The sequence below is a fragment of the Cnephaeus nilssonii genome (assembly GCF_951640355.1).
Source record: "Cnephaeus nilssonii genome assembly, chromosome: 9".
NCBI classification, from domain to species: domain Eukaryota; kingdom Metazoa; phylum Chordata; class Mammalia; order Chiroptera; family Vespertilionidae; genus Cnephaeus; species Cnephaeus nilssonii.
The window spans coordinates 36,181,417-36,207,371 of NC_137080.1; the positions used below are offsets into that span (position 1 = coordinate 36,181,417).

The 25,955-nt window shown below is 40.4% G+C and overlaps 1 protein-coding gene across 3 annotated transcripts in view; it reads left to right on the forward strand.

Annotated features, from left to right (window-relative positions):
* The window catches only part of REV3L (REV3 like, DNA directed polymerase zeta catalytic subunit), a 148,983-nt gene extending 129,979 nt beyond the window's left edge, over positions 1–19,004 (forward strand). For 2 of the 3 annotated variants that reach the window (XM_079779717.1, XM_079779719.1), the window contains 7 exons: positions 942–1,051; positions 3,418–3,532; positions 8,075–8,212; positions 9,552–9,742; positions 10,421–10,667; positions 11,773–11,982; positions 16,723–19,004. In XM_079779717.1, coding sequence (XP_079635843.1) covers positions 942–1,051; positions 3,418–3,532; positions 8,075–8,212; positions 9,552–9,742; positions 10,421–10,667; positions 11,773–11,982; positions 16,723–16,863 — 1,152 coding nt within the window. In that variant the 3' untranslated portion in view covers positions 16,864–19,004. The remainder of the gene's footprint in view (positions 1–941; positions 1,052–3,417; positions 3,533–8,074; positions 8,213–9,551; positions 9,743–10,420; positions 10,668–11,772; positions 11,983–16,722) is intronic. The other variant, XM_079779718.1, reaches the window with a different exon arrangement.
* Positions 19,005–25,955: the final 6,951 nt, after the last annotated feature.

A 25,955-nucleotide genomic window follows, 5' to 3' on the forward strand; every position in this document is an offset into this window, starting at 1 on the left:
GCTACAGTATTTCTATTTATTCCTTTGTTCATACACTTCATATCTCCTTTATAAAGCAACTTTAAACAGCCTTTTAAATACTTTTTAATCCTACATTTAGTTCAGATAATTTAAATTTTACAGTTAAAGGGGAAGGGATTATTATTACTATTGTTGCTTCTTAACATGAGAGGAAAAAGTATGTAATTCTTACTTTAAAATTCTAAAAAACAATGCTCCATTTGTGCTGATGGGCAGTTTTCCCCAACTCTTAGCTTTAATGAGTTAAATAAATGAAGCAGCAATGCTAAATACTATGTCAACTTTTGCCATGATCATTAAGACTCACCACTCACCAGTGAAAAAAACCCTTGTTAGACAGATACCTGCCTACTTGATTTAAATTGAATACTTGTCATGTAATTTCCATCATATAGTTACACATTTTCCTTGTTTTACAATTATCTAACAATTGTGTATAACCAATCACTGAGATTTCAGTTCAGCATTAACTTTAATAATACTGAAAAATTATCATAACCTCCAACAAAATTTTGAAAGATACACATACTCACACTCATGCATATACACAGAGTAATTTCCTGCTTGGTTGGTTATAAAGGCATATTAGAAAGTCCTTGAATAAATAAGATTCTGTTATTCCAGGAATTAAATGTAGCTGTGTACCTGTGTAAAATGCAATCCATTGTACTTACGGGTACATTCACAGGCAAGTCTGTATATTGAATGGCTCCTTCTTTTAAATTCTTCATCTTACTTTCTTCTTGAATACTTGTAGAAAGAATGGTGACCCTGGTGACTATTTGGTTTCTTTTTATGTTCTTTTCTCTTTATTTAATTTTAGAAATGTTCAGTATTTAAAATTAAGTATTATATTTTAAAAGTCTATTGACTTTACTAAGCTATGTTAAAATATTATTTCAATGTGTTTGTACCAACAGGTTGGTGATAGTATTGTTCACAAAGCCAGAGAGACCTTGGAACGAGCTATTAAACTGGTGAATGATACCAAGAAATGGGGAGCGAGAGTCGTATATGGTGATACTGACAGGTAATGAACTTTCTGTTTTGAAGCTGTCTTTTTGAATCTCTTTAGATATTCATTTCAGTGTTTATAATGGCTTAAGGGTAATCATTCCTAAATAGAGTTTTATCTAAGTCCTTTCTGGTTCTTATGATCAGAGTTAGGACAAGTCCTGATTTACCAAATATGATCCTGAGCAAGAAAATGTAAGTGACCTGAGCCAAACACTGTGAAGATTCCCATGGCATCCTTCCAAGTAGCCAAGTAGATAGTGATCTATAAAAAACTGTGTACACAGGAATCTACTGTTTAAAGAAACAGCTTTTAATGTGAATAATTCCTCATATAGCTGCAGCTCTCTGAATTTAAATATATATCTTTAAATAAATAATAAAACTGTTCTTGAGGAACAGTTGCCAAAGTTGTGAGTGGTTAACTTTTTACTAGGCTCCAAAGTCTGTTGTTAAGAATGATTCTTCAAAAGGAAATCTATAACCTATTTTTTAAAATAAGGCTATATTGGTATAATGAGTATCAGATGGACCTAAAGAGACAATATTATAGCTAACTAAGGCCTGTTTGTTCTGCTTTAGTGAATGTTAAAATAATTCAGGTTGATATCATTTATTTTAAAAACCTTAATATTGGATAAATACTTCTTTTCTTAAGCTTTTCCTATCAGGCTCTAAGTACTGTCTCCAGTATTGGCAGAGAAAGAGCTTTTCTAAAGAAACCATCCAAAGGAGATTAAAGTCCAATATAAAAAACACTTGAAGAAATAGGAGATTAGTTTAGGTGGCTCCAAGACTACAAACAAAAGTCTTAAAGTCATGTCTCAAGATAATGTTCGTGTCAACTATTTAATGTCTTTCTGCTAAAATAATAAGTATTAGCCATTGCTTCTGTTGATCTCAGCTTGAGGTATATACTGAAATGTAAAATGCTATTTTAAAGCTAACTAAATTATATTAGGAAAAAATGACCAGTACTTTTGTTTATAAGTTACTTTTGAGTATTATTTGTATTGGGATTTTTTTATTCATATTAGAAATTCTTTCCTCTTGACCTGCATGCATTGCTGGTGGGACTATACCTCCGAAATATCTTTCTGGAATTTAGTTTGACAGTATCTTTCAAAAAATATTTTTAGTGTCCACCATTTACCAAGATTTTTTTTTAATTTACGTATAGGAATTTATTATGAGGTCACAGAGGTGTACCAAATTATTATATATTAAATATTAGCAAAAAAATTTTAATGACCTAAATTTTCAGTGATAGTTTGGTTAAATTATACTATATCCATACATTGAAATACAGTACAACTGTTAAAATAATGTAAAAGAACTAGTGACACTGAAAATATTCACAGTATACTATTAAATGAAAGGAGAAAGTTACCCAATGGTATGATCTGTGATTCAAATGAGAAAAGATTTACAGATATACACAAAAGATTTGGGGTATCTTTTATCTGAATGATAAGAGTATATAGGTGGCTATTTTCTTCTTTGTGCCTCTTTGTGTTTTCTAACTGTTCTTCAGTAAACATCCTACATAATAAAATGGTAATATGTAAATTACCATCACTCCACTACGCCCACGATTGGGCCAGCAGGAGGCGCAGGGGGCGGGACTCAGGGTGGCCGGGGTAGCTGATTGGGCCAGCAGGACGCTGAGCTCACGGTGCCACTGGCGCCGCGAGCTCAGCGTCTGTGCCATGGCTGCCGGAGGCTTTCGGAAGGCCTGGGGCACCGGCGGACAGCCGGCCGGGTCCCCCGCGATCAAAGGCCAAAGCGGGGGACCCGGCCGGCTGTCTGCTCCCTCCGGCGCAAGGCCTTTCGAAAGCCTCCGCAGCGCCGGAGGCTTTCGGAAGGCCTGGGGCACCCTCGGACAGCCAGCCCGCTGGTGCACCAGGTGCATGATTAAATTATGCACTGGGCCTCTAGTGTATTATAAAATAATATGTGTGTCTTTTTAAAGTTGGGTGGTTCTAGAAGGAAATTTCCTCCCACATCACAAGTAAAATTTCCATGTCTTTATATTCACATTTTCTCTTATTTTATGATTGACCTAATTGTGTGTCATCCAAATCTATAAATGTCTAGGAACGACCCAGGATCTTCTTGGCAGCTGTGATAACTGAGCTGTTCTGTGTGTAACTAAACTAGCAATATCAGATGTCTTAAAGAGCTATAATAAGATATACCATGTGTACACAAGGAAAGTTATGATAAAACAAGAAAGCTTAGATCAGAAGCAATTTAATAAGGAAGGATAAGAGGGGGGAATGTTTTCTTTAGTATTAGACATGTTAGCCAGGAAAGTTACTCTTGGTGAAACTTTTCTTACAGTGACTTCCTCGTTACCCTACTCTATTTTTAATCTTCTAGTATGTTTGTGCTACTGAAAGGAGCTACTAAGGAGCAGTCTTTTAAGATTGGTCAGGAAATTGCTGAAGCTGTAACTGCTACCAATCCCAAACCAGTGAAATTGAAGTTTGAAAAGGTAAGAGAAATGTAATACTAATGATCACATATAAAATTCACATAGCTTCTAGACATTTCTGACTTGTTCAATATATTTTTGGAATCAATAACAGTACACAGGCTATTACAGTGTTATATTTAAAATATTTTCCCTTAGTTTTATATAATTTTCTCAAATCTTTTAAGAAATGTCTTTACATAAATAAATGAAGACTATTTCAGTTAAGTATCTATATAATAAAGAGGTAATGCGCAAATTGTCTGTTAGGGCGTCACAGAAACGACTGTTCAACAGGCTGCGTGCGCAGCAGGGGGACCTGTGTGAGGCTCGCTTCCCTGCCCCTGGCGCTGGGCCGGGGAAGTGAGGCTGCATCCTCCGCCCAGCGCCAGAGTCCTCTTTTCCTCCTGGGTGCACGCGCCCGACAAACACCCCCGCGACACCGCGCCCTGTCCGAGAGCACTCTGCCACCAACCATCCCCCCCGAGGTGGGAGGGCCAAGGGGCAGCACCCGCACGGCAGAAGGCCAGTTCTCGGGGCGCAGTCGGCAGACACCAACCGGGGTGGGGGTGTGAGCGTCCATGGTGACCCCCGGGAGGGGTCGCGCACACAAATCGAGAGGGTGTGGACCCAACATGAAGGAAGGGTCCGGGCGCAACAACAGAGTAGACGTCGAGGTAAGGCGCCGGACCTGGACGGGCCACTGGGTAAACAACGCGGGGATCCCACTGCCACAGACACACAGGGCGGCCCCGCGACATCGGTCGATGCTCCCAAGCGCACAACCTTGAAGCCGCCTCCCGCAGACCCAGCCCCGCCACCATGGCGACCACAGGCGACCCTCACCCCACAGGGAAGCCACCGCGGCTTTCTCCAGCCGTCCGTCCATTCATCTGCCCGGTCCGACCCGGACAGCGGCTCGCATCCTGGGCAGAACGCCCCCGGAGGACAAGCCGGGTCCCAACTGTGCCTGCGCAAGCACGCCCGTCACCTGTGAATTCCGGACGGGAGCAGACGGAGAGCCACTCGAGGCGTGGGAGTGGGCACACCGAAGGACGGGAAAGGCCTCCGCGTTCCCCCCCACCCCCCTTCGGCATGCAATGGGAGAAAGGCAATGGGAGAAAAGCCTCACAGCGGTCTCCACAATGGACTCCGGCCCCGGCCCGGCGGGACCCTACCCGGACTCGGAGCGGGGAGGCACGGGCCATGGTGGGCAAGACACAGCTACGCCTTCGCTTGGCCCCTCAAAGCTGTTGTGAGAGGGGCCTGAGTGCCCAAACAGAGGTGGCTACAGGTCCCAGAGAGGAAAGAAGTCGGTACTAAGGACAAAAAGCATAGAATTTTTAATTAGCCTGTAAAAAGAGTAAAAGTGAAGGAGGTGAGGGGAGGATGGCAAAGAAGGGAAGGAAGAAAGAAAGAACTTTATAAAGGAGTCAGTAGACAGCAGAGTTAAAGAAGGAAAGAGGATGTATGAGTGAACTGTAGGAGCTATAATGAAAATCAAGTATAGTTGTGTACTGGGGACAGATTTTAAAAGTAGGCGTCAGAAAAGAAAAAAGATAAATGATAGTGAATAATTAGGCAGGTAGATAGATAGATATTAAAACAGTGGAAGTAAGTAGAGAATAATGTATGGGAAAGGTAGGATGAGAAAGAGGGAGGGAAGAAAAGTTTCAAAGGGGAGCCGGTAGAGCTTAAAAGGAGAATGGGAAGTAGGAAGAAATGGGGGAGGGAACAAAGCAGGTCCGAGGGAGGGCAGGGGTAAAGATAAAGGAAAGAAGGAATGTGGGGAGGGAAGGAGGGAAGGTAGGAGAAAGATGGGAAGAAGGATGATGGAACAGAAGTAGGAAATAAGGAGGAAAGAAAAGTTTATAAATGATGAGTCAATAGGAAAAAGTGTTACATAAAGAGAGAGAAAAATTGTGTGAGAGGGAGAAGCCAATAAAGAAGTCAAATACAATTGTGTGTGAAGGGGATAAGATTTAAAAAAAAAAAAGTTAATAGGATCGACCAGGCTGGCAGGGGAGGGCAGTTAGGGGGATCGGACCGGGAGGCAGAGTGGTTAGGGCAGGCAGGCAGGTGAGCAGTTAGAAGCCAGAAGTCCCAGATTGCGAGAGGTATGACCAACTGCCAGTTTAGGCCCAATCCCACAGGGCAGTTGGACATCCCCCAAGGGTTCCCAGATTGGAGAGGGTGCAGGTCAGGCACAAATTTCATGCACCGGGCCTCTAGTTGATGTATAACACCACCCCAAATGTAGTGGTGTAAAACAATCACCATTTTATTATGCTCAGGAATTCAGAAAGGTTGCAGCAGGGATGACATATCTCTGCTCCACCATGTCTAAGTCCTCAGCTGAGAAAACTTTAAGGCTGGAGGTGACCCAGCTAAGGACTGAAATCACCTGAAGCATGATCACTCTCATGCTGGCTGCTGGCTGGGACCTCAGCTGGGGCTGTCAGCTGGAACACCTGCACATGGTCTTTCTGTGAGGCTATTTGCTCTTCCTCACAGCATGATGGCCGAGTTCTAGGAATGAACAAAAGCTGTTTTGCTTTTTGTGACCTAGTCTCAAAGTCACACACCTCATAGCCTGTCTAGATTTAGTGGGAAGAATGTCAGAGTCGCATTGTAGAAAGACCACGTGGAATAGGAGATATTAGTTCTTTGAAATATATAGTCTGCCACAAGGACCTTCGACTTTGCACTTTACTTTAGATGTCAAGTATGTATTTAGTTCTTTTTATATAAAAGATACTGATCTAGGAGAGGTGTGGAATGCAAATCAGGCTAAGACAGTCCTGCCTTCTAAGAGCCAATAATCTAAAAGGAAAAATTAGAACTGTATATAAATGATCGTTTTTTACTGTAAACGTCGGAAAATCTCATAAAAGCAGACTCCCTAAGCACTGTCAGAACACAGAAAGAAGTTACGCTGTCCTGGCTGGATGGGGACATACTGTGTAGGAGCTGATATTGTACTGGGTCTCGGAAAATGGTTAGGTTTTCAGTAGGCAGCCATGGGCAGCAGTTGTTCTCAGAAGAAAAATAGCACGTAGAAGGATGTGGAGTTGGAAAAGCCCAATGTGGGAATACGGAGAAGCAGGAGAGACGTCTGGAAACAGAGTTAAGACCAGATTGTAGAGTGTCTTGGGTACCAAGGTACAGTGTTTAAACTTGATTCAGCTAAGTTTATCAAACAAGAACATGACTTAGGCAGAGATGTTTGGGGAGGATTGACCTCGTAAAAGTGTACAAGAGGGGCTGGGAAGAGGAGAATCAAGACAAGATACTTCTTGCAACCTGCATAGTCTGAACTAGTTAGTGAAATGAACTGGCAAGAATAAAGAAAGGACACTTCAAGAGATATTACGAAAGAAGGGTTAGTAGGAGGTAGGAATTGTTGATTTAGGAGAGCTGGTGTAAAAAGGACAAAAGAGGAAGAGACAAATATATGGTGATAAGCAAAGTATAATCATCCCAATGTTTATCATGTTCCTACTCTGAAGCAAGAATTCTGCTAGAAGAGATTCAAAAAAGACTTGGACATGCTCTAAATGAAAAGTGAGCATTCTTGGTATCTGCCCTAAATGAAAAGTGAAATTCTAAGTGGGGGGAGGGGGAAAATTAGAAATAGTGGTAATGAGTACTGTCCTAGAAGTATGTGTATGGTGCTATGGACACCCAATCCCTCTGGCCAAATGAAGAGCATGGTGTGCTTAGCAAATAACAGCAAACATGAAAATTTACCTGAAATGAGTCACAGACCTAAACATGAAAGCAAAAACTGCAAAACTTCTCAAAGAAAACATACATTTGTTAAGAGTTGTGAAGCTTTTTGTTCATGATGAATATTAGTTTGTAGTGTTGTTTTTTCCCTTGTATTGTCTTTGTTTTGGGGACCAAAAAGAAGGTTGGACTCATGACTTGGAAGTGTTACCTCTTCTATTTTCTAAAAGGAAAATATGTAAGATTGATGCAACTATTTCTTTCTTAAATGGTTGATAGAATTTACCAGTGAAGCCATCTGACCCTGGAATTTTATTGGGAGGGAGGTTAATTACAGTTTAAACATCTTTCATATATATTGAATTATTCAACTTTTTTATGTCAGTTTTGATAACTGTGGTTATCAAGGAATTTGTCCATTTATCCTAAGTTGACAAATTTATGGGCATAAATTATATTTCCTTATTGTGGTTTTTATATCAATAAGATTTTTAGTGGTATCCTTCCATTTTTTATAAAATTTTTCTTAATCATTCCATTAATTTTTACTCTTTATGTCCTTATACTTGACTTTTGAGACAGCAGTGTCAGTTGAGGTAGGCGCAAAATTGATAGTACAGGCCAAGGAGTACATGATGAAGAGGTAAAGACAACTCATTGTGTGTGTTTTCACCTCCAAGTGTTATATTGTAATTTAGTTGGGCCCTGAGACATATTTAGACTTTTTCTATAATTGACATTTGTTTAAAGAGAAAAAAAGACTTAAAAATAGATATTCATGGTAGAGGAGAAAAAAATGGTTATTGAGAGACGTTTTGTTTCATTTCATCACAGGTATATTTACCCTGTGTTTTACAAACAAAAAAGAGGTATGTGGGTTATATGTATGAAACACTGGATCAAAAGGACCCAGTATTTGATGCAAAAGGAATAGAAACAGTCAGAAGAGATTCCTGCCCTGCTGTTTCTAAGGTAAGTTTTATCTATCTTGTTTTCATCTTTGAGAAATAAGCGGCTAAAGAATCTGGTGAAAATCCTTATCACACATCTAGGTAGAAGAACTAGCCTATATGCCTATCTGTAACTACAAGAGGAACTAAATGATGTTTGAGAATTCGTTTCTAATGAAACAACTTACCTGGTTTTAGTCCTTAGTTTCTAACTTCTTCCCACACCTTACTTTTATCACAATTGCTAAAAAACAACACGTGAACTTGATAAGATTTTCCTGCCTATCACCTGGAGATGATAAATATATATTATCATATGACAACACGCAAAAGCTAGGAAGCTTTTGGATACAGAGAAGCTAGCAACAGATTTCATAAGCAATATAATGCATCCTAGATTAATTGAAATTTTGTTTACTTGGGTTATCAGATATGTTAGGAAGATTTCTGAAGAATGATACTTAAATTACTGAAATTTCTCAGCTATGGTAATATTAACCATAGTATATTATATTTAATGTTTCTTTACTCAGTCCCAGACTCTTCCTATAACCAAAAATAAGTGGCATAAATGGAAACGTACTCGACACAATGAGTTTTATGAGATCATTAAAAGCATAATAGATTGACTGTCAATCTGTTACTGTATATGTAGTGTTATACAAATTTGAGGTGTTATTTAATACTAGTTTCTGGAAGAAATATCATCCAGTGCATTCTTTCTCTGAGGGCAGAATTGTACCGAGGCTAAACTAGCAAACGTCTTGTGTAAATAAGTATGGGTTCCAGTTCTCAGAATAAGATGCAGAACTTTTATCTGCAACTAATTTAAATTCAATCCATTATAAAATCCACGTATGTCAGTCATTTTCTAGTAGAAATAACCCCAATACAGAAAATTCTGTCACGGTTAGTATATACTTACTGACACCAGAAAAAGACTAATTTTTATTTCACTGCTTGGTGATATTTAAATTTTTTCCTGTCCACCTGAATCAGGACCTTTTTACAACAGGGTAAATAAAACACAATGCATGAAATCGTGATGCCTAGAGCGCTTTTACCTGTTTAAGAAAACCGAAATGTTTTATGTCACTCCACACAGAACAAATGTTTCATCTGCATGTCATTCGATATGATTTTCCTCAAATGACATGATATTCTATTTTTAGAAATAGCTATATAAAGTCTCTAAAATATTTTCTAATTTCCAATAATTCACCCAATCGTTGTAAATAGCAGGTTGTTTAGGTAGATCACATTATCCAGTAGTCACATAATTGAAAGTACAACAATAATGATGATATGCTAGGGGATATTTTATCTTTATGAGCATATCCTTTCCTTTTTTTTTTTTTAAGATACTTGAGCGTTCTCTAAAGCTGCTATTTGAAACAAGAGATATAAGTTTAATTAAACAGTATGTTCAGCGACAATGTATGAAGCTTATGGAAGGAAAGGCCAGCATTCAAGATTTTATCTTTGCCAAGGAATACAGAGGAAGTTCCTCTTACAAACCTGGAGCTTGTGTGCCAGCCCTTGAGCTTACAAGGTAATGATGTGCACAGCAGTACAACTCTCAGCTCTTAGCAAGTGTAGTCCTGGGGTTCTGAGCGGTTTGAAGAAGATGGAAAGACTAGTCCATAGGCACAGGTACACGCCTGTTTCTTCACCTGCCCACGGGCAGCCTCGCTGCAGGTGAATGGGCTCCCGCACTCTGTGAGCTCTCAAGAGGAAGGAGGAACTTGGATCTCTTCTGGATTCCCTTTGGGTAACTGAAGTCAGTGAATAGTAATCTGGGCAGAGCTTGAATCATTGTTTCTCAATCAGAGTCACTAGGCAGTCCTTAATAGTGATCTACCAAAGCACTGACGTATCATTCTGCAATAAGATCATCTAACCAGCTAAATTTGCTTACTTTCTTGTCTTTCATTGTTAGATTTATGGTTTTCAGTTCTTAGGGGATTGAAAACATTTTTAGCTAGTTGATATCTACCAACTCATATTGCTTTCCAGGTGGTAATGATTTACAGAGTAAGTTTTAAACTCTTACACATACCCATTTGGTGCCAACTAAGTACATACAGTTCTCAAAAAAGTCGCAACTCTAATGCAGAGTTATCCCTTGTAGCTTTCTCACGGTTTCAACATTGTTTACTTCTCATTTAACTTCTGGGAAGGTGCATCCCATGACAGTCTTTGAGTGCATATTCTATTTGGGTTTAAATAGGAAAATGCTTACCTATGACCGGCGCTCTGAGCCTCGAGTTGGGGAGCGCGTGCCATACGTGATCATTTACGGGACCCCCGGAGTACCACTCATCCAGCTGGTAAGGCGCCCAGTGGAGCTGCTGCAGGACCCGACTCTGAGACTGAATGCCACTTACTACATCACCAAGCAGATCCTCCCACCCCTGGCAAGAGTCTTCTCACTTATTGGTATTGATGTCTTCAACTGGTATCACGAATTACCAAGGGTAAGTCCTACTAATGTACCTGTGCTGTGACTGTAGAGAGAAGTCACTTAAGATTTCCTGTAGAAGCAAATATTTTACTTAATGTTAAAATAGCATTTTACTAAAGCAAAGCATGCAGTGTGGATCTTAGCAATCTCGGTTTACTCAGAAGCCTGATGGAGTGGTCTGACTCTAATAATCTGGGATACATTACGCTAGGAAAAGAGTAGCTTTTTTATCTCCTTTTTCGAATTAGATCTGCTCAGTCATTTGCTGTTATCTCAGATTATGAAAGGCTGATGGTATTCAGGCAAATGGGTATAAGTTGATGCTCACATTATTTTCACTTTCTCAGTAAGCACTTAAGGCCCAAGGTGAAGACTAAGCTAGTAAGCCAAGGCTCACGTTGTGCTTCAGAGTCTGTGCTGGTCAGCATCTATAACGCTGTATCCTGCTCCACGCCAGAAAACTATTACTATGCCATCTCATAAGAAGGTTAAACCACTGGCATTTCTAAGAAGCTGACCTAATTACTTTCATGCACTGATTTATAAGACACCAGGAGAATACACCAATGGTATAATAATAATATGATCATGTATTTCAATGTAAAAAGAGTACCAGAAGACAGATTGTTGAAACCAGCATTAACTTCAAATGAAGAATGCTTAGGTGGCATGCATCCAGTTGCATTTGAAATGCTCCAGGTTTACTTTTGCTTGAATTTTGCACCCTACTACCCAACAGGTTATTTTTAACCTCTACTTGCCTTGTTTCCATGGCCCAAATCGTGCAGTCTTAAACAGCATCCACTCTCAACCTGGATTTCTTCCATTGCCCTGTATGATCTCATGTTTCTCAACCAAAAATAGAGTGGCAGGAGATGATTATTTTTCCAAAAGGAAAAACACTATATCTAATGATAATTAAGATGTGATCTCTGTGAAAGGAAGGACTTTGTTCATTTCTATAGCCTCACTGTCTAGAACAGTGCCTGACACACAGTGGCTACTTAACATTTGTTGCATAAATGAAATAATGCCTCAGTAGACTAGCAGTTAGCATGAGAACAGCAGCTCTGCTATGCAGCTGGCTGAGAGTTATTTCTGAATTGATGATTTTATAGATCCAGAAAGCCATCAGCTCCTCTCGAAGTGACCCTGAAGGGCGGAAAGGCACCATTTCACAGTATTTCACTACCTTGCACTGTCCTGTGTGTGACGACCTGACTCAGCACGGCGTCTGTAGTAAATGTCGGAGCCAACCTCAGCATGTTGCAGTCATCCTCAACCAAGAAATTCGGGAGTTGGAACGCAAACAGGAGCAACTCGTAAAGGTACAGCCTCATTCGATAGACCCAGAATCCCAAGCAGTCTGATGTTTGGGGATATGTAGTCAGTTCTCAGGTTCTGAGATATCAAACTGGTATGAAAGGTGGAGTAAAGATTATCCTATGCTAGAGGCCCAGTGCACAAATTTCATGCATGGGGGGTTGGAGGGTCCCTCAGTCCAGCCTGCACCCTCTCCAATCTGGGACCCTTCGAGGGATGTCCGACTCACAATCCAGGACTGCTGGCTCCCGACCGCTCACCTGCCTGATTGCCCCTAACCACTTCTGCCTGCCAGCCTGATCACCCCCTAACCACTCCCCTGCCAGCCTGGTTGACGCCTAACTGCTCCCCTGCTGGCCCGATTGCCCCTAACTGCCCTCCCCTGCCAGCCTGGTTGCCCCCAACTGCCCTTTCCTGCAGGCCTGGTTCCCCTAACTGTCCTCCCCCTGCAGGCCTGGGTCACCCCTAACTGCCCTCCCCTGCTGGCCATCTTGTGTCCACATGGGGGCAGCCATCTTGTGTGTTGGAGTGATAGTCAATTTGCATACTACCTCTTTATTATATAGGATAATAAAAGATCAATATGCAAATTGACCCTTACAGTGGAACAACTGGGAACGACCAGTTGCTATGACACGCACTGACCACCAGGGGACAGACGCTCAATGCAGGAGCTGCCTTCTGGTGGTCAGTGTGATCCCACAAGGGGAGCTCCGCTCAGCCACAAGCCTAGTGGTAGGAGCCTCTCCCGCCTCCTCAGCAGCGCTAAGGATGTCCGTCTGCTCAGGCCTGATGCAACCCAACCACCAACCCATAGAGTCCAGGCTCTGCCACTGTCCTCAAAGTAAAGAAGCTTTTGAACCAAGACAGACTCAGCCTCTTAGTAGGAAACCTGTCACGCAGGTGAACAGGGAGAGAAACCACCTCAGAGGAAACTAGGCTTTTAAGAATTCAAAAATTCTGGGAAGGTGATTAGGGATTGGTAACCAGCGGTCACCAACCGGTGGTCCGCGGACCGGTTGGTGACCGCTGGATAGGCTATATCATCTGCATCATTCTAGTTGCTACAGTTTATACTGGTAGAACATTCTTAAGTTTTAGAGAATATAGCCAGTTATCCAGAATGCACTAAACAGATCTTATTAAGAGCAACAGAATCTAAAAGGTATGATTACTTTGATGCAGCCACAGAAGACGAGCTTATTGAAACAAGCTGAATTTTCCCTCTGCCCTCTAAGTCCTAAATAGTTCTTAACTACCTTCCCTTTTCTCCTTTTCCTCTGTTACCATCCTGGTCCATCTCCCTGCCTCCCCTCTCTGATAAAATTCAAACTCCTTAACATGCTTCATACATTTTTCTCTGTTCTGGCCCCTACCTGCTACCTCTCTGTCACCATTTCTTCCCTTCTCCCTGTCACACTCTACCTCCCACCCATACAATATGATCTTCTTTCAGGTCCACGAATGTACCTTATTCTCTCTCACGTCCTGGCCTTCAAACACCCTATTCCTCCTCCTGGAATGCTTTCCTCTCCTCTCACTGGTCATCACCTGAGAAGAGGAGTCAGCTTAAACCCCCAGACCAGGGGAGGCCTTCCATCCCTGCAGTGGGCTCCTGCTTTACTGTGATGTGTGTGTGTGTGTGTGTCCTCACCAGACAGTGAGCTCAGGGAGGGCGGAGGCCTGCCCTCCTCCCCCTGCTGAGTGGGCTCTCCTGCACGGGGGCCAGCCTGGCCAGTGGTGTGTAAACGTGCACTGAACTGGGCCTGCTGACTGCAGTTAAAGCAGCGATGGGTCACTGTGTGAGGACCATCTCATTTTCAGCCACTTTGACTAGAACCACAAAACTAGTACAGAGCAACCGCTGAAGTCACTGGGAGTTCGCAGCTTCTGTTGTATAGGTTGTTGCCCCGACAGCAGCAACCAACCCTCATTAGGCAAGTCCCTTGAGGTAGGAGGCTGAGGGGTCTCCTCCCTCCACGGCATACACTGCACCATTAGTGCCGTTAATATAACCAGAACCCTCTTTCAATAATAGTAGGACTTATTTCTTCCAAAAATGCATCTTAAAAGAAGTGATGCCGTTTATAAATAAGGATAGTTCGTCATCTTTTAAGAGATATTTTTTTAACTTTAGGATGTTTTTTTAAGATAATTAAAATGTGTGTCCCCTGCACACTAGATAATCTGTAGGAGTTTTCATAAAGCAGAAATTGGAGGAGATGTAATGAGAAATGGTGAGAAACATTAGTAATAGGAGATTTTGATATGCCTCTCTCAACCCAAGACCAATCAAGTGATCAGAAATAAGAACACTTATGAAAGAATATCTAAACATCATGATAAGGTAGACCTTATGATTATATATCAAACTCTAACCCAATATTAGAGAATACTCCATCTCAAATATTTATGGAATGTTAAAAAAATTGACCATATCTTCTGTAAAGAAAACCTTACTAAATTTCTAAAGTAGACATATTACATTTTATCAATACAATGCTATAAAGCTAGTAATTATAAACTCAGAAAATAAAATGATCCTTCCACTTGGAAATTTTAACCTTTTGCACTCGGATGCCGAGTGTGACTCGACACGGTTAGCATTAGAATAAAGGAATCGAGAAAAAAGCAAGCGAGTGCAAAGGGTTTAACACTGCTTATTAAACAGACATTACATTACGTATAAGATTGTAGACAGCCATAGCAGATCTCAGAAACATTCATCACCACGAACACTTTTAATAGTAAACACGAAAGAATGAAAATAAATGAATTAAGCACCTGACTGAAAACTTTTTTAAAAATAAGAAAGCCAAAGGATAGCAAAAAGAAGGAATCAAGACTAAAGCAGATGTATTTTTAAATGTCTGCTTCCTTGTAAGCTAAAAAGTAAGTGTCCGAGTTACAGTTTTTAAAGTTTTAAACGTTAGCTGAATTGAGCTGCAGTGCTCAGGGTTTAAGTCTGCAGTAAAGGATCTAGGAACTAAACATGGAGTTAAATTTAGTGAGGCAAGTAATTCCATCCTGGCTTATCTGTCCGGCCAGCACAGAGAGCATAAATATTTATCAGCGTGTCCTGGCCCCTGAGCGCAGCCGCAGCACACAGACTGTCACACACAAATCCTGTCCTTGGGAACAGGTTGGAGTCCCTTGTCAGAAGGTTAGTGAAAGGCTTCGTAGGAGAACAGCATACTTGGTCTTCGGCTGAAGCACACGTTTCTCAGTGGTTTGCTTGAGGCAGCATCATATTAGATGCAATAACCAGTGTGCTCAGAAAAACGTGTCTTCAGTTGACCGGAAGATACTGAGGCAAAGAACAAATGCACTGCCTGAGACATCTCTAAAATCAGAGCTCTGCTGGGATCAGAATTAACTAGAGCAGATTTGATTTCTCTCTTAAGAGACAGTTTAGAGTAGTAAATATTTAGAAATATTCAGTATTTCTTCTTTAATGGCCTGCATACACTAGTCAGGTAAAAAATCGACCTGTATTTTCTTGACCCTTGGGATCCTCACTATTCATCCTTTTCAATTTTTTGATGTTTCTCATGTTTTAGAATCTTTTTTTTTTTTTTACTATGTGACTTGAGACTACATATTGTTTAAAACCTGATCATTATGTAAGAAATAACGCTTCTCATTTTTTTAAATTGCCTCATTGTTTATTATTTTCCCTCAGTTCAGATCTTATACATCAGAATCACCTGGGAGCCCTTGGAAGGAAAGATTCTTAGGCTCTCTATCCATTTCAATCTCTGTTCTATTCATTGGCCCAGGGTGGGGCTCAGGCATTAGTACATTTTTAAGCTCATGTACAGACAGAGTTGAGAACCACTGGTCTAGACTATTACTTTTAAATTCTCATCTTTTTATTTTTCTCTTCTGAAATAAGAAAATGGATCACTTTTTTTTAAAATATATTTTATTGATTTTTTACAGAGAGGAAGGGAGAGGGATAGAGAGTTAGAAACATCGATGAGAGAGAAGCATCGATCAGCTGCCTCCTGCACACCCCCTACTGGGGATGTGCCTGTAACCAAGGTACATGCCCTTGACCGGAATCAAACCTGGGACCCTTCAGTCCCTAGGCCGACACTCTATCCAGTGGACCAAACCGGCTAGGGCTGGATCACTTTTTTATGATTGGCATTTAAAAAGATAAACCTGAGCAACTTGAAAAAGTGCTTCTAGCTCACTTAAGAGACAGTCTTTGAATGGTTATTAGGTAGCTTAGTATGCGGATCTTAATATAATAGCATTCTACTGTAAATGAAAGCTGATCTCAGGAATGAAATGAATACTTGGGGGATTTTGTGCTCTATGTTTTGTGAAATAATATCCTTTAGCCCTAGCTGGTTTGGCTCAATGGATAGAGCATCGACCTATGGACTTGAAGGGTCCCAGGTTTGATTCCGGCTAAGGGCACATGCCTGGGTTGTGGGCTTGATCCCCAGTAGGTGGCGTGCAGGAGGCAGCCAATCAATGATTCTCGCTCATCATTGATGTTTCTATCTCTCCCTCTCCCTTCCTCTCTAAAATCAATATATATATAAAAAAGAAATAATATCCTTTAGAAATGTCTCAAAGAGATAAAAACTAATGAAATGCTCTGTAATGTATTGTGTGCCAGATGTCTGCCAGTAATCTGTGGTGGGTCAGAAAGGAGGGATTATAGAAGTTTGCTGTTTACACATATTTAGAGGCATTTCCCTATTGTTTTATGTATTCCTCTTCTCTTTCAGATTTGCAAGAACTGCACAGGTTGCTTTGATCGACATATCCCGTGTGTTTCTCTGAACTGCCCTGTACTTTTCAAACTCTCCCGAGTAAATAGAGAATTATCCAAGGCACCATATCTTCGGCAATTACTAGACCAGTTTTAAATTCTCAATACCACAGAATTCCAGGTGCTATTTTTTTCAGTGTTTACCACTAAACTGTTGTGCATGGTGCTTTTTCAACTTTCATCAAGTCAAGTATGTTCATTGTCTATTATCTGAAGACTATGAAGACTTTTATGCTAACTGAATTAAAAATTGTATTTGTTGATCTCTGAATAGCTCACTTCTTACAATGTACAAACTCCTCATCCTTTCACCCTTCAACACTGTTTTATAATGCAGGTGTGGCATTTGCTCCAGTATGTGTAACATCTTGTAAATCCATTTGAGTAGATCATATTTACTTCCCTGTGGAAGGAGCACTGAAAACCTCTTTTAAAAAACCATTCGTGTGTTTTCCTTGAACTGTCTGTATCAAGACGTGTTACTTAGAGATATCCATTAACTTTATAATTTTGACTGCGAAATATTTTGTAAATACACTTTTTTACTTTTCAAACAACTGAGTAAAATGTGCAATGAATTTTATACAAATGATTTTCAAGTTGTTTGGTATATTTCCTCTAGGTTTTGCTTGACTCAGAGTAGAGTTGTTATTCTGATCAAACTGTGCAAACAGTAGTACCATGTGTAGCATTTTGAAACATTATTTTCTAAAACCGCTGTCTTGCTATAGCTATTAATGGGGCATTGTGAGGAACTGTGCAAAGACATTTTTGTTACAAACCTGTGGGCCTGTTGCAATACTTTAAAAATTAAAAATTTTATTCCATTTTTGCTTGTTTTGTATAGACATTTCTATTGCTTCTAAATATGCTTAAAATATTTTCTTTTCTTATGTACTGTACAGTTAATCTTATTTGCCATCATCTTGAACACAAAATGTGTATTTAGAATATTTGTATAACTGTATAAAATGAAGAAGGAATTATGTGATCAGTGCATTGTTTTTTAAACTGGAAATCATTTTGTTTTAAAAGTTAATAATGGAAACCCTATTAAAATTGAATAAAATATGGAATGTGGCAGTGTGGTTTTTATCTTACTATAAATGGTATTATCTTCATCTGTTTTATAAATTTGTTTTGTTTACTTCTTACCCTACTCTTTTCTGAATTTTAATTATATAAATTTAACTGGTTATATCCTAATTGGTGTTACAAATCTCTTACCAAAACTTTAGGATTTAAAAAAAAAAATGGCAGCAAAAGTTGTCTAGGAAAAATTTAGCCCTCATTTTTTTAGAATTCTAAGAATCTACTTGTTAATAGATCTTCTGAGTTCATTTTAATTTATATATAATTAATCTTGAAGCCAGGACTTTCCAGGGGGGAAGCAAAAATGACATTACTTTTCAAAACTTTATATGCCAATTTTTTTCAATAGAAAAAAATTTCTTTATCATAGAAAGTTCACCAAAAATAGGTCTTCCATTGCCAAATTCAGTTTCTGAAAATTATATGGTAAATACGGAATCAAATACAAAATCATGTCTCTGCACATACTTCCCCTAAGTCTCACAGAGATATTGGCAATCCCACTTCTGAGGTCTACTTTTGTTTGGGAGGCTGGGGCTAGTCCTCGGAAATAGGATTTTCTTACTCCTGTATGGGTGGCCACGGATGAAGTCTCCTGTGATTTTCCCTTTTCTAAGTTCTGTGCTGACAGGACTTCCACTTATATCGTCTTTCTCATCATAGTAACTGGACACAATATTCGCAGCAGAATAACCATTCCTAACGTCTTATAAGTGGGCACAACTAAACTAAAAAGGGCCACTCGGCACACGTGCCTAGGCTAGCTCTGTTTCAGCCGAGCACATCCCACTGCCTGTGCTGCAGCCGACTGCCTTCCAGTGAGTCATTTGCTGTTTCAGGAACTTGGATCTAATTTACCAAAAAATATGTTGTAAGAAGCTTTCAGTATACTTTAATAATTAGTTTCCTCCCTTTTAGATCAACTATCAATAAAGTTTTCTCTTTTTACCCAGAACACACATATATACAACATACACACAAACAATTCCCATTTTCTGAATAATGCTGAAGAAATAATTTCTCTTACATTTGTTAAAACATTTCTTTCATTCTGCCCACCTCTCACCAGTGCCTTTCCCTAGATGTGAAGTATTAACAAAAACTACTTACAACCCCACCTCCTCCCCGTCCCAGAGTTCCCAATGAACAGTGGGAAATGCAAATGCCAATAATGCAATATTCCATTTTATTATGATCCACTCTCATACAGAATCTGATGAACAAAATAGATCCAGAGACATGAGCATGGACCAGACTTTCAAATAAGTTTTCTTAAGTTGATTTCTCAATTTCAAAATGGTATTTCTTACAATATTTGCATATTTGATTTTACAAAGTAAAAAATAAACCTGGCTGTCAATGACATTATTAGGGCCCTGCCATGAACAGGTCAGCGAGGCGGAAGGCAGCCATAAACCCCTCGCTATTTTTAGGCTGGATATGTCCCCATCTCTCTCAGCGAGACCAACACTGCAGGACAGTCTGCTAAGCGCACTGTACTTCCTGTTATCCTGTAATTCTCTCCTGATGTGATGGTACTTGTTACCTTTTTTTTGTTTGTTTTATAAAAGTGAAGTCTGGCCCTAACCGGTTTGGCTCAGTGGATAGAGCGTCGGCCTGCGGACTGAAAGGTCCCAGGTTCGATTCCGGTCAAGGGCATGTACTGTGGTCACGGGCACATCCCCAGTAGGGGGTGTGCAGGAGGCAGCTGATCGATGTTTCTCTCTCATCGATGTTTCTAACTCTCTATCCCTCTCCCTTCCTCTCTGTAAAAAGTCAATAAAATATATTTTTTTAAAAAGTGAAGTCTGATACCATTAATGCCCCCAGAGTTCTGCTTAATGAATAGCTTTATATAGGAAAACAGTCATGGATTGTTTCTAGCCGTTGGGATCTGAGGAGAGGGTCATAAGACACACTGTTATTTCCACACCCTCACCCAAAGCTTTGGCCAAGTCCCAAAAGTGGCTTACAAAGCATAATGTTTTGTAGAGGAACTCAGATTTATAAAATCAGGTTTCTGTGTATATTTGGGGAAAAGGTAATATGGCCAGGAAGACAGCTGAAGGCATTTTTTAATCAAAATACCATTTTATTGTCTGTGAGTCTTACCTGACTTGCTGTTGATGCCACCACAGGAGTCTTTTATTGGCGGGAAAAACGGAGGTTTCCAGGAAATAATGGGCTAGGAATAGGGAGACACCGTCACCTGGACTTCCTCATGATCACTAATGGGAATACAACTCTTTAGAAAAGCAACTATTCTGTCATAGGTATTCAGTTCAATAATAGTCCTATTCTTTGAAAAAAGGATAATACCACCTGTTCTGATTACCCAGTGGAAGCTTTATGATTGGGAATGAGAGCGAATACAAATATCAAAGCACAGCGGAGCAGACTAGCACAGTGCAAAGCCGACTAGCAAGGAAGGAGCAGAACAGCTGTCTAGCCAAGAGGGGCCTGGCCCCAGGGCCACCTCACAGGCATGCTGTTTTCAGAGCTGTGCTGTATTACAATTGAGCTGTTTTGCACTGAATAGTTTCCTTCTTCATGACAAAAGAAAAGAAAATTATAGGCCAATACCCTGACGAATGTATATGCAAAATATCCTTAACAAAATCTTAGCAAGTCAAATTGAGAAATACATTAAAAAGATTATAGATGATAATCAAGTGGGATTTATCCCAATAATCAAGGATGGTTCAACATCCACAAGTCAATGATACACCACATTAACAAAATGAATAAAAATCATATGATCATTTCAATGGGATGCAAAAAGTTTAAAAATATATATATATATATATATATATATATGCACACACACACACATATGTATATATATATATATATATATGTATATATATATTTTTTTTTTATTGATTTCAGAAAGGAAGGGAGAGAGATAGGTAGAAACATCAATGATGAGAGAGAATCATTGATTGGCTGCCTCCTGCACGTCCCCCTACTGGGGGGGAATCGAGCCCGCAACCCGGGCATGTGCCCTTGGCCGGAATCAAACCTGGGACCCGTTAGTCCGCAGGCCGACGCTCTATTCACTGAGCCAAACCGGCTAGGGCAAGGATGCAAAAATTTTTGACAAAATACATTATCCATTCATGATTTTTTTAAAAATAAAGTGGATATAGAGGGAAAGTACCTCAACATAACATATGACAAGCCCATAGCTAACATCATACTCAGTGGTGAAAAAAAAAAAAAAAAGCTCTTCCTATAAGATCAGGAAAAAGACTAGGATGCTCACGCTGGTCACTTTTATTCAACATACTATTGAAAGTCCTAGCCAGAGCTATTAGGCAAGAAAAAGAAATAAAAGGCATCCAAATCAGAAAGGAATAAGTAAAACCATATCTATTTGCAGGTGACATATTACATGTAGAAAACACTAAATTGATGAGACTTTAGCTAGACTCACCAAGAAAAAAAGAGAACTCAAGTCAGAAAGAGTAAGCATTTCAACTGTTACCTAAGAAATACAAAAACCTCCCAACATTTAATGAATGAATTCAGTAAAGTTACAGGATGCAAAATTAAAATACAGAAATCCATTGCATTTCTATACACTAATAATGAACTGTCAGAAAGAGAAATTAAGCAAACAATCCCATTTATAATAGCATCAAAAACAATAAAATACCTAGGAATAAATTTAACCAAGGAGGTGAAAGGCCTGTACTCTAAAAACTATAAGATACTGATGAAAGAAATTGAAGAAGACACAAATAAATGGAAAGATATTCCATGCTTATGGGTTGAAAGAATTAATATTAAAATCTCCATACTACTCAAAGCAACCTACAAATTCAATGCAATCTCTATCAAAATTCCAATGGATTTTTCACAGAAATAGAACAAACACTTCTAAAATGTGTAAGGAACTATAAGACCCTAAGTAGCCAAAGAAATCTTGAGAAAGAACATGCTGGAGGCATCATGCTCCCTGATTTCAAACTATTATAACAAAGCTATAATCAAAATAGTATTGTATTGGCATAAAAACAGACACACAGAACAATGGAACAGTAGAGTGAGTCCAAAAATAAACCCATCCATATATGGTCAATTAATTTATGACAAAGGGATAGTTTCTTCAATAAACCGTGTGGGAAAAACTGAACAGCAACATGCAAAAGAATGAAACTGGACCCCTATCTTACACCATTATACTCAAAATGGATTAAAGACTTAATGTACAACCTGAAATCATAAAACTCCTACAAGAAAATATAGGCGGTAAGCTCCATGACATTGGTCTTAGTGATGATTTTTGGATTTGACATCAAAATCATAGGCAACAAAAGTAAAAATAAAGTGGGACTACATCAGACTAAAAAGATTTTGTACAGCAAAGGAAACCATCAACAAAATGAAAAGGCCACCTACCAAATGGTAGAAAATATTTGCAAATCAAAAATTTGATAATAGGTTAATATGCAAAATATATAAAGAACTCATACAATTCAATGGCAAGAAAACAATCCTATTAAACAATGGGCAGAGGATTTGCAAAGACATACAAATGGCCAAAAGACAAATGAAAAGATACTCAACTCACTAATCATCAGGGAACTGCAAATCAAAACCACAATGAGATATCACTTCACACCTACAGGAATAGCTATCATCAAAAAGAGAATACGTATTGGTGAGGATATGGAGAAAAGGAAACCCTTGGGCACAGTTGGTGGGGATATAAATTGGTGCAGCCACTATGGAAAACAGTATGGAGGTTCCTCAAAAAAAAAATAGAACTACCATATGACCCAGAGATTCCACTTCTGGGTATTTATCTGAAGGAAGCAAAATCACTTTCTCTCAAAAGATGGCGACCGGCAGGAAGGTAGGGAGAGAGAGAGTGTGAGTGAGGAACCCATAGAGGAGAGTGTAGATGTGTGTGGTGTGTGTGTGTGTATGAGATAGGGTCAGTTAGATTCTGCAGGTCTTCCAAGGGGCTCCCGAACAGGGCAGCCCTAGACGGCGGAGCCCCGCGCACAAAGCGGACACTTCTCGGCGGCTGGTGCGGACGCAGAGACCACGCCATCTTGGGAAACAGAGCTGCCCGAGACTCGGATCCTGGCTTCTGACACAAACCAGGACCCTGCAGCCACTGGGGACAGAGAACTGCTATCACAGCTTCAGACAAACAAACAAGAATCCAGACTTCCCGGCAGATTTCCGTGAGTCAAAGAGCCTATCCCCCTCCTCGCAGGCGCTGATAGCGCCATAGTAACTGATAGACGCGCCCATCCCCCAAGCTGCTGAGCGCCCACAGGCGTGCGGAAAGCGCCATAGTAACTGATAGACGCGCCCCTCGCCCAAGCTGCTCACAGGCGCGCGCACAGACAGCGTCATAGTAACTGATAGACCCGCCCCTGGCCCAAGCTGCCGAGCTTTGCGCAGGGACGCGCTCCCTCTTAGGGAATTTGGCGCGCGCTCGCGCACGGGACAGAAGCAGCTCCCCGTCGGGGAAATCTGTCAGTGCGCACAGAGGGCTCCCCTTCGGGGAATTTGGGGGAATTTGGCTCGCGGGGCACAGCTCCCCCTTCGGAGATTCTTAAAAGCGTGCACAGAGGGGCTTCCCTTTGGGGAATTTGGCGCGCAGGACGGACTCCGCCCCCCTTCTGGGACTTTGGGAGAGTGCACTGAGCCGGCTCACCTTCAGGTTTTTAAGAATGTGCGCTCTAGCCAGTTTGGCTCAGTAGAGAGAGCACACACAGGACGCAGCCCCACTTCAGGGAATTTGGCACGCCGGACACAGCTGCCTGGGATCCCTGACTCACAGCGCATTCACACTAAGAGCCAGCGACCCCAATTGTTGGTGCGTGCACACACAGGGACCCTGATTCTCAACGAGAAACCGCACAAGGCAACAGAGACTTTGACACTCGAGTCTTGGTGCAGACACAGGGAAACTCTGACTCCTGGCACATGCTAAGGATCTCATTCTCGGCACATACCAACAGTGTGGTGCAGACAGGGCCCCTGATTCTAAATGTGCACACGAGACCACACGGAACACTGGGGACACTGATCCTGGGCAAGTTTGGTTCCCACCAACCAAAGACAGTCACACGTCCTAGTGTCAGAGCACTTCAGTGAAACTAGGGTGGAGCGAAGTCCCCACAGCACACGACCCAGGTCCACGCAAACAGAAGCTTGAGCTTCTGGTAATAGCCAGAATGGGGAAACGAAATAACTCACAGAGGAAAGAAAATGTGGAGTCGCCAAGAAAGGAAATTAGTGAAAATGAAGCTTGCAACATGACCGAAAAGGAGTTCAGAGTAATGGTCATGGAATTTATACATCGGATGGATGAGAAAATCAACAACTTATGCAAGAATCAGGAAGAAATGAAAAGTGATATAGCTACAATCAAAAACACCATGGAAAGTTTCAACAGTAGATTACAAGAAGCAGAGGACCGAATTAGTGAGTTAGAAGATCAGGTACAGAAACAAGCTCAAGCTGAACAGCAATTGGAGAAAAAAATTAAAAAGCAGGAGGAAAGCCTAAGGGAGCTTCGGGACAACATGAAACGAAGTAACATGCGTATAATAGGGCTGCCAGAAGGACAAGAAGAGCAGCAGGGATTAGAAAATCTATTTGAAGAAATAATGACAGAAAACTTCCCGGATATGGGAAAGATAAAAGTTACGCAAGTAAAGAGAGTCCCAAGCAGGATCAACCCCAAAAGACCCACACCAAGACATGTCATAATTTCAATGGCAAATATAAATGATAAAGAGAGAATCCTAAAGGCGGCAAGAGAGAGACAGAGAGTTACCTACAAAGGAACACCCATCAGATTGTCAAATGATTACTCATCAGAAACACAACAAGCTAGAAGTGAATGGAAGGAGGTATACAAAGTGTTGCAAAGCAAAGGACTGAATCCAAGAATACTATATCCAGCAAGACTATCAATCAAAATTGAAGGGGAAATCAGGAGCTTTGCAGACAAAAAAAGCCTCAGGGAGTTTATCACCACCAAACCGGCAATGCAAGAATTGCTAAAGGGAATACTGTAAAAAGAAGAAATAAACAGGTAAGAAGGAATACAGACACAAAAATAGATATGACTGCAAACAAATACCTTTCAGTAATAACTTTAAATGTAAACGGACTAAATGCTCCAATCAAAAGACATCGAGTAGCTGAATGGATAAAAAAACACGACCCATATATATGCTGTCTACAAGAGACCCACCTCAGAACAAGAGACTCACACAGATTGAAAGTGAAGGGATGGAAAAATATCTTTCAGGCAAATGGAAATGAAAAAAAAGCTGGGGTAGCAATACTTATATCTGACAAAATAGACCTCAAAGTAAATGCCATAACAAGAGATAAGGAAGGCCACTTCATAATACTAAAGGGAGAAATCCAACAAGAAGAAATAATTCTGGTAAACATATATGCTCCCAATATAGGAGCACCCAAATACATAAAAAAACTCCTGGAGGATATCAAGGGAGAGATTAATAGCAACACAATCATAGTAGGAGACTTTAATACCCCACTATCACCACTGGACAAATCCTCTAAACAAAAAATCAGCAAAGAAACAGCAATCCTAAATGACTCACTAGACCAGATGGAATTAATTGACATCTTCAGAACATTTCACCCCAAAGCCACAGAATATACATTCTTCTCAAGTGCACATGGGTCATTTTCAAAGATAGACCATATTCTGGGTCACAGGCAAAGTCTCTTCAAATTCAAGAAGATAGAAATTATATCAAGCATCTTCTCAGATCACAGTGGCATAAAACTGGAAATCAACTACAATAAAAACAATCCAAAGAAATCAAACACATGGAGACTAAACAGCATGCTATTAAACAAGGACTGGGTCACCAGAGAGATCAAGGAAGAAATAAAAAACATCATGGCAACAAATGACAATGAAAACACAACAATCCAAAATCTATGGGACACAGCGAAAGCAGTCTTGAGAGGGAAGTTCATAGCTCTACAGGCCTATTGCAAAAAACAAGAAACAATGGTAATAAATTACTTAACCCTACAACTCAAAGAGCTAGAAAAAGAGCAGCAAGAAAAGCCCAGTGTAAC